The 8,914-nt window shown below is 44.2% G+C and overlaps 1 protein-coding gene across 1 annotated transcript in view; it reads left to right on the top strand.

Annotated features, from left to right (window-relative positions):
• Positions 1–8,538: 8,538 nt before the first annotated feature.
• LOC113409374 (26S proteasome non-ATPase regulatory subunit 7) overlaps positions 8,539–8,914 on the top strand; it is a 14,235-nt gene continuing 13,859 nt past the window's right edge. Inside the window, exon 1 of the mRNA XM_026663201.1 lies at positions 8,539–8,715. Coding sequence (XP_026518986.1) covers positions 8,642–8,715 — 74 coding nt within the window. The 5' untranslated portion in view covers positions 8,539–8,641. The remainder of the gene's footprint in view (positions 8,716–8,914) is intronic.

Below are 8,914 nucleotides of genomic sequence, written 5' to 3'. Positions count from 1 at the left end.
TGACTGAATAGCACTACTGAAGCCATGATACCAGGAACACCACCTGGTCACAGCAGCCCCCAGAGTAGGCTACACAGAAAAGGTAAAGCCACTTGGGGCTTTATTACTTTTTCAACATAGGGTCCATGGGGCCGGAGGAGGGATGATTTGCATTCTACCTGGACCTACATCCAGCCCATCCACTCAGCCCCCTTGCTCACTCAGTCTCTTCTCCCTCCTGCAGTTTGGACCCTGAACTGTACATAGAAAGCTCCTCTAGATCTGGGAAGAGCAGTGCCATGGATGTGGCTGAACCCTCCTTCCACACAAAAGGTGAGTGATCTTCACACGGAGGCTCCCTTTGCATATAGATCTGGCTCTGTTTTACAACAGTACACAGAAACCAGCCAGTTGTCGTGCTAAGAAGTTCAGTCTTTAGCAGAGTTTTCAAACACCCAGCCCATGGTCCAGATCCTGTATGTTTGATATAATTTTGTGGCCCGCATGGCATATTAGATTCTGTATAAACTAACCTTTCATTTTAAAATACACCTCTACCCCGATATAATGCGACCCGATATAACACGAATTCGGATATAACGCGGTAAAGCAGTGCTCCGGGGGGGCGGGGCAGCGCACTCCGGTGGATCAAAGCAAGTTCAATATAACGCGGTTTCACCTATTACGTGGTAAGATTTTTTGGCTCCCGAGGACAGAGTTATATCGAGGTAGAGGTGTAAAGTAAGTTTCCAACTCAAATAGTTGCAAAGAAAACTCTGAAAATACGAACTGAGTGTAACCTATGCAATGGTGTCTTCTGAGTCTGCAGACAGCCAGAAACACTAACCTGTTAACTCTAAAACCTAGTGAAAGCACTTTAAATGTCAGTATTAACCATTTTATTGATGATATTAGCAGATGGAAAGGAGACATGAGAAGGAGTGAAGCCTATAGGGTTGGGAATTGGGAGCTGCTCCAGATAAGGAAATGCAGAGGGAAGAAAGGAGGACACACCCAAAGGCAGAGAAGAGGAAGAAAAAAGAGAAATGAGGATGGGGAAGGAAGAGAAAGAAAGGGCAGAAATAATAGTGGTCTTATAGGGGAGCATATTTTCCCTTTCTGTTATAATGAATGCAACAATACGGTACCGAAAAATAATAGATAATGAAAATAATTTAAACTTCAGTTATGACATTAAGACCATATGTTACACTCAATCTTGTACAAGTGTTCCAGTGACATCAGTGGGAGATCCACAGTGGATCAAGGGACATGCATAGCCCTAAATTTATACCGCTGTCCCAACACCCAGAGTCTATAGCATGATTTTACCTGGCATGGTCGCTAAAAAATGTCCCTTGCCACATTGGACAGGAAAATTGTGCTAGCACTAACCATAACAGAAATCAGTTGGCAAGCATAGTTTTCACAGAACTGTGCTTGATAACTATTTTGCATACAGTTGTGATTAGTATGGTTCAAGCCGTAATGAGGACCTAGCCCCAAAGGGTATTGTCAGATGCTATAAAGAGAAATAAAAACAAACTGCTAAACCATCTAAATCCTTCGGAGTTTGAAGAGCCATACTAATTGATGACTGAAGGTCTCACACTCTTGTAGTATCAGTGTATCACTCTAATTCCCAGTATGAAGGGAAGAGCACAGACTTTGATATATCAAACAAAAGAATTGCTCAGCAACTGGGCTCCAATAGCCTGCTGTCTGCTGCTGACACAATGTTTGAAACTGGCAGAGCGCTGGTTCAGAAAAGCCTACACAGATGTCACTATCTATTACCAACATTAGTTGCACCTATGAGCACAAAAGTGACAACGCCTAAGAAATAAATCAAGCAGGAATAGAACAAGGGAAGAATGGAAAATAAGAATGAAGTTACAGCTAACATTATGAAGGACAATTAACGTGCTATTTTTACATAATAAAATTGATTTGAGATGTTTATATATCACTAACTAGCTGCAACTGGTGCTTCACGCATGGGATATTTAGAACATCAAACACAGCAGATTTTAAACTCCAAGGACATAGGCGAATGTTTCTTGGTGTTGGCTTCCCTCCTTCCAGGTTTTTATGTCATCATTAAATTATAACTAGAGAATCATTAGTAGGTGTAACAGTTATATATTGTATTTACAGTATTTATAACCATACAAAATATTTTATGAATTAGATGTATAACCTTTCTGTATTTTATAAATCTAATTTATTTTTCCTTTTGTCTTCTAATTTTTCAGAACCAGAGAGTCTGTCTCTGAAAAGAGCCATGTGTGTAATTGTAAATTTCCTCTATAAATTAATTTTTTATTTAAAAAATAGTAATGATTGAAACACTTGACTTTATGGGTCTATTCCATTTAATGGGCAAAATTCAACTCCCCAGTCTTGTTTAGTTGCCAGGTGCTCTCTCTTACTGCAGAATCTCTTTAAACTTTGAATCTCAGCTCAACAATCATTTGCCAAATCATATAGAGGTATTGATGTTTGCCACTCTACAGTTAAATTACATCAAATATCAATGCAATCAACTCATTAGCTGTTTTTTTATTGAGCTCCAACATTCACTACATACTTTTGCAATTCTTTGATTAGGCAACGTAGAGCCTGTATTCCCAGTCTACTTCTACCAACTGATTAGCTCAATAATACTGATAATCTTCTCAAGTCAAAAGAGCTAGGCAAGGAAGTAGCTGAAAATCCCTGTGAGCAGATTCAATTTACTCCTTTTGTGTAGAACATCAATATACTACACTACTTGCAATACAATCTGGCAAATGAAACTTCAAATTTGCTAAGTTAGAAAGTAATTTTAACAAAAAGTCACAGCAGGTCATTAAAATGCCCTTTAATTGTCTCTAAATCATACTCTGTTATCCTTCAGCAACCTTCCTGGCATGCTGAGATTTTAAATCTCTTCTTACTGATGTAAGAACCAAGAAGAGAATTGAAGTGTGATTGTCACATTCAGAGTCTGAATGCCAAAGGTCAAAATAGCTTACTGGTATGCTGGCCCACTGCTCCAAATTTTATATCTTTTCTGTCCCTCAGTTATTGCCTGACATGATTTAACAACTGTAATTCCTTATTTAACGATGTCAAAGGTTTTTAGGAAATTGACTGTATTTCACCAACGATATATTTCTTCTTGATTACAGAGTGGTTAAAATGATTTTAAACCAAGACAGCAAAATAAAGCAGTAATAAAATCAATAAAAGGTGCTTAAAACATTCCTTCTATTAGGTAATGGCATTTAAAATATCCGTAGCTTGTAATGGCACTTAGGATATGCCCAAAAATCAATGAGCTAAATTACTTATTGAACTAGTTAATTTGAACATTGAGTTTTATATGTATATTGATAAAACAGGCTACAGAATACTCCTGCTAACCATTCAGTTTCATGGTCAGATGTCTCCCTCTGCTGGAAAAAAACAAAAATCCTACCAGAAAGAAAAATATTAAAAAATACAAAATAAAAAGATGTAACCTCTAAAAACTCCACAAGAGGTCTCTAACTCTTTGTACAGTTTGTAAGTTATGACAGATTTAAGCAGAGCCTTATTTAAGAAGGCAACACAAGTATGTTTTTCTTTAGACAGCACTGACAACTTTGTAGGTTGGTCAGGGTTTGACATGAAAAACTATATTCTTCTGCAGGACAATGGCTGAAAATAAAGGATGCTGGCTATAAACCACCCTGGGAAACTTAAGAACTGCCATCCAAATCTCTCACCAAGCAACTGTTTTGGGTAGTAGATTCTGGAGTAAAAGGATCAGGTCCCACCAGGTTAGAGTGATTTATCTCTCCTACTAGAGATATCCAGGATCAAAACCTCTACGTCTACACATTCCTCACCTTGGGAGTACAAAATCTCATTATGGAGATAGGTTGAGTGCTGAAGCTGGTTCAGGATGTGGGGTTTAGGTTCATCTCCATCCTTCTCTTTTGTCAAGGAACATAGTATTTTGGACAGCAAAGGAACCTTTCTCAATGAACATATGTACTGAAAGGTATAGTTTAGGCTGAAGGTTGCTATTTTCTCCCAGGCTGCACAAGAAACTGAAGCAAAATAATAAAAACCCTCAAGAAGAAAGTGAACAAATCTGTCAATGTAATCCAGCTTTCTTCATATTTAGACGGACTTCATCACTGCAGTGTCTGAAGGTCATAGGGCTCCGTAAAGATATGGAGGCAGACGAGCCAACTGAATTCCTGTAGGGCATGTTGCCACAACTCCTAAAGCTGCAGAAAGACATACAACTGGAGATCTAATGGGCATACAGGTCACCAGCACCAACACTGAGGATGGAAAGAGATCCAGACACCTCATATTATTATTTATATTCCAGTAACTCCCATAGCTCCCTATCAAGATCATTGTGCTAGGGGTTGTACATACATACATAGTAAGAAACCATTCCTGTCCTGAAGAACTTACACTCTAGACAGACAAGAGAGACAAAGTGTGAGAGACAGAAAGCATTATTTCCCTCATTTTACTGATGGGGAACTGAGGCAAAGAGAGATCCTACAACTTGCCTGAGGTTACACAGTGTTTGACAGAGCCAGAAACTGAACCCAAATCACCTAAATCCCAGTTCAGTGGCTTAAGCACAAATCTATTCTTCGTCTCCTATTCAAACTCTTCTTGCTCACTACTGAAGGGCTTCTGCTCACCAAGCTCTGTGAGTGAGCTGGAGAAACTGCGTGGTAGAAACAACTCTAAAAAATCATGCTGTTCCCTGACTGCAACAAGGAAGCTGTGGGGTAGCATCGGAAATTCCAGGAAGCTAAAAAACTGGCTAAGAAGAGGGCTTTGCCTTTCTTCATCTCTGGCCCAGATATCTTGTTTGTGACATGGAGACAGCTTGATCAATCTCACCTCATAACCTTGGTGGCAGAGATGTATCTGAAAGGGCTCCGAGCAACTCCTGATGCCCCTGATGAGAGACTGCAGATTAGACTGCACCACAATGTTTAGGGCATATATAGATGTTGACATCAGCTCCTGAAATAACTAGTTTTCAAGGCAAGAATAATATATTTTTAAGAATCTGACATTATTTGAAAAGTAGAAGTGATTCTCTGTTGTCAGCATCTGGAACAGACATAGCAAATTTTCAAAAGTGAAAAACATTTCCAGGATCTGGTAAATGTACTCCTCCTACTGCATCCCCTGCCAATATGCCTCTCATGCCTATTGCCGCACAGGTCCATTTTCCAAATGGGGTAACTGAAGGGCTCAGTTAAGAGGGGCTGGTCCCAGTGTTAAGGAAGATTGCCAATGTCTCTTTTAAGGAAAGAGAACTACTGACTTCCCTTAGAAGAGCACTGGTGTGGTATATGTGCAGAAAACTATCACTTAACATAGACAATCTGCCCAACTATCAACTTGTGTCTAATCCTCTCTTTGGGGACAAGATTATTGAAAAGGTTGTGAGACAGTTCTCACGAGACCTTGGATTTCCTTGACCCTTGTCAATCTGACTATTGACCTGGATTTGGTTGTGTTGGCTGAAGATCTACTCCTAGAGATGGATCTATAGCTGCCTTTAATACTGTTGATCTAAAGATATTGTTGATTCAGAGACTCACAGACTTTATGGCCAGAGGGGACCATCATGATCACCTTATCTGACCTCCTGCAGATTGCAAGCCACAGAACCTCACCTACCCACTCCTGTAGTAGGCCCATAACCTCTGGCTGAGTTACTGCAGTCCTCAAATCTTGATTTAAAGACTTCAAGTTACACTGAATCCACCATTTACTGTATTTCAAACCAGCAACTGAACTGTGCCCCACACTGCAGAGGAAGGCAAAAAACCCAGGGTCTCTGCCAAAATATCGGGGGGGGAGAGGAAATATGGAAATCAGTTAGACCTGAGCATGTGTACAAGACCCACCAGCCTGGGAAAGAATTCTCTGTAGTAACCAGAACCCTTCTCCTCCTCCACCCCATCCAGTGTCCCATCTCCAGCCATTGGAAATATTTGCTAATAGCTGTTGTGGGTGGGCCATATGCCATTGTAGGCAATCTCATTATACCATCCTCTCCATGAATTTACCAAGCTCAGTCTTAAAACAAGTTAATTTTTTTGCCCCCACTATTCCCCTTAGATGGCTGTTCTAGAACTTTACTCCTCTGATGGCTGGGAACCCTCATGTAATTTCAAGCCTAAACTTGTTGATGGCCAGTTTATATCCATTTGTTCTTGTGCCAGCATTGGCCCTTTACTTAAATAACTCCTCTCCCTCCCTGGTATTTATCCCTCTTGTGTATTTATAGAGAGCAATCATATCTCCCCTCAGCCTTTGTTTTGTTAGTAAGTCAAGCTCCTTACATTTCTTCCCAAAAGGTACGTTCTCCATTCCTCTAATCATGCTGGTAGCCGTCTCTTCACCTGTTCCAGTTTGAATTCATCTTTCTTAAACATGGGAGACAAGAACTGCACACGGTATTCCAGATGAGGTCTCACCAATGCTTTGTATAATGTTAATAACCCTTCCCTATCTCTACTGGAAATACCATGCATGATGCATCCTAAGATTGCATTAGCCTGTTCACTGCTGCATCACTCTGGCAGCTTGTAGTCATCCTGTGATCAACCAATACACCCACGTGTTCCTCCTCCTTGTCACTTCCAACTGATACGTCCCCAGCTTATGGGAAAAAATCATGTTGTTAGTCCCTAAGTGCATAACCTTGCATCCACCTACAGACCTTCGGGGAGTGGACAAGGCTGCCTTCAAGTGGCTTTATTGCTATGTTTTGGAGAGAAGACAAGTGTTGTGCAATAGCTGGCCTTCCCTAAAGGTGCCCTCATGTGGAGTCTTAAAGGGATCCACCTTGTCTTCCTTATTTTTTGACACATATAAAAGCCCATAAGGGTCCTGGTTTGTTCCATGATTCCACAGCCACAGAATTCAATTCACCATAGCAAAAAGTACATTAAGGACAATGATGATACAGTATCTTGAAATACAGGCAGTTTCCCTGTCACCTAAGCTGAAAAGAGTAATCACTGAAATTTAAATGACTAACCAGAGGTGAGAGTAAAGATTAACAGTAGCATTCATCTTATTTGTTTACTTTGAGTAATGGGAAGTGGGCATATCACTTTACCTTCTGCAAAGAGTAGTTAGTTTACTTTTCTACAACACTTTGAGGATGTGAAATGATACATAGGATATAAGTATGATTATTATTGCTCATTAATACTGTAGCTGTCAACTGCTCAGTACTGTATAAATATAAAAGAAGATGTATGACACTTTCTGCTCCAAGAAATTTACAATCTAAGAGGGGAGTTCATGGTTGAGTTGCAGTCAATTTATTTCAGGTATATCAATATAAAATGGCTGCAAAGCTCTGGTAAAGCCACCCCAAGGAAAACCCCCAGTATAGGGTGCCTCTCTAGTAGGCACAGAGACAGTATAACTGGATCTACAAGTGCAACTGTCCACGGTGTAGGTACTGGGCTGAAGGCAGGCTGGCAGTGGGAGAGTGCATAGGTACACTCCAGCTATTTTCTGGTAGTGCACCAGCCCACAGAAGGGACACAAGTTAGTACAGTCTTCAGGAACGCTTCAACAAATGCAGGGGGCAAGCGGGCACCTCGCAGCCCCAGGAGAGGGGAAGTGAAGCCAACCCCATCACCAGAACAGGATGTATACCTCTCTGGGCCTAATCCTTTGGAAGTACAGTATTGTCATTGATTTCAAAAGGAGCAGAACCTAGATTAGCAAATGCATTACATTACCGACATTAAAGACACCAGTTGGCCAATCGGAGGCTAATGAGGCGGGTATTTTATTTGTTTAAGATGCAGTGTTGTTTTGGAGGGGTTTTTAACACTAGGGCTGTGCAGAAGGAGCCCGTTTTAACGTGCTAGGCAGGACAACCTTGCTATCATTCCTTGTTGCCTCCTCCCGTCCCTCCACCCAAGGAAAAGGCCCTGCAATGGTGGGGCTGGCTGGCACCTTCTCCCCCGGTGGACGAGGGGGCGGGTTGGGGTTGGCTCTGCGGGTGCAGACGACACCTGAACTGCGCTCCCCACCTGTACCACAGCGCTCGTCTGTCCATCTCGCGGCCTCAGACTGGGAGCTCCTCGGGGCAGGCGCCAGGCCGCACGTCCAGTCAGGCCCGGCCACTGGGGTGACGGCGGTGCCTGAGGGGGTGGGGGACGAAAGCCCAGCTCACTGGCTGCTAGGCCCAGCACCCCACCGAGCGCCTCCCCTCCTGGTGGGGCACGTCGCGAGCCTCTCGCACCCAGGGCTGGGCTGAGGTGTTTCACAGGCTCCCGCTCCTCCAGGCACAGGCTGGGCCCGGCCCTGACAGGGCATTTCGAGCCTAACTGACCCTCCCAAAATGGCGGTGCTGTTCTACCTCGGAGGGAGGCGCGCGCCATAGACCGGACCTTCCCAAGATGGCGGCCCTGTTTTAGCGACTGGGGCAGCCAGTGACCTTTCCAAGGTGGCGTCTTCCCACTCCCGTTTGTCGCCCTTTCCAAGATGGTGTCGCGGAGGCTCCGCCCCCGAGCGGTGCATGCTGGGAGCGGCGGCAGGGACTGCTGGCTGAGGCGCCGGGCCTGGTGCTGCTGTGTGGGGCCGGGGTCGCAGCGAGTCGGGGCCGAGAGGCGCGATGCCGGAGCTGGCCGTGGACCGGGTGGTGGTTCACCCGCTGGTGCTGCTCAGCGTGGTGGATCACTTCAACAGGTGAGGCCCGGCGGAGCCTGGCGCGCCCGGCCGCTGAGTCACGGGCCCGGCCGGGGCCCGGCCCGTTCCCTGTGCGGGGCCGGGCCGGGCCGGGGGCATCGGCCTCACCCGCCCCGGGGGCCGGGAGCGGGGGCGCTGAGTCATGGCCCTGCCGGGGGCCCGTCCCCCTCACCCGCGCCTCATGGCTGCGAGAGGCCCC

Source organism: Terrapene carolina, unplaced genomic scaffold, assembly GCF_002925995.2.
Source record: "Terrapene carolina triunguis isolate 2854851 unplaced genomic scaffold, T_m_triunguis-2.0 Scaffold32862, whole genome shotgun sequence".
Lineage (NCBI taxonomy): Eukaryota > Metazoa > Chordata > Testudines > Emydidae > Terrapene > Terrapene triunguis.
This window is presented reverse-complemented; position numbering and strand designations above follow the sequence as displayed.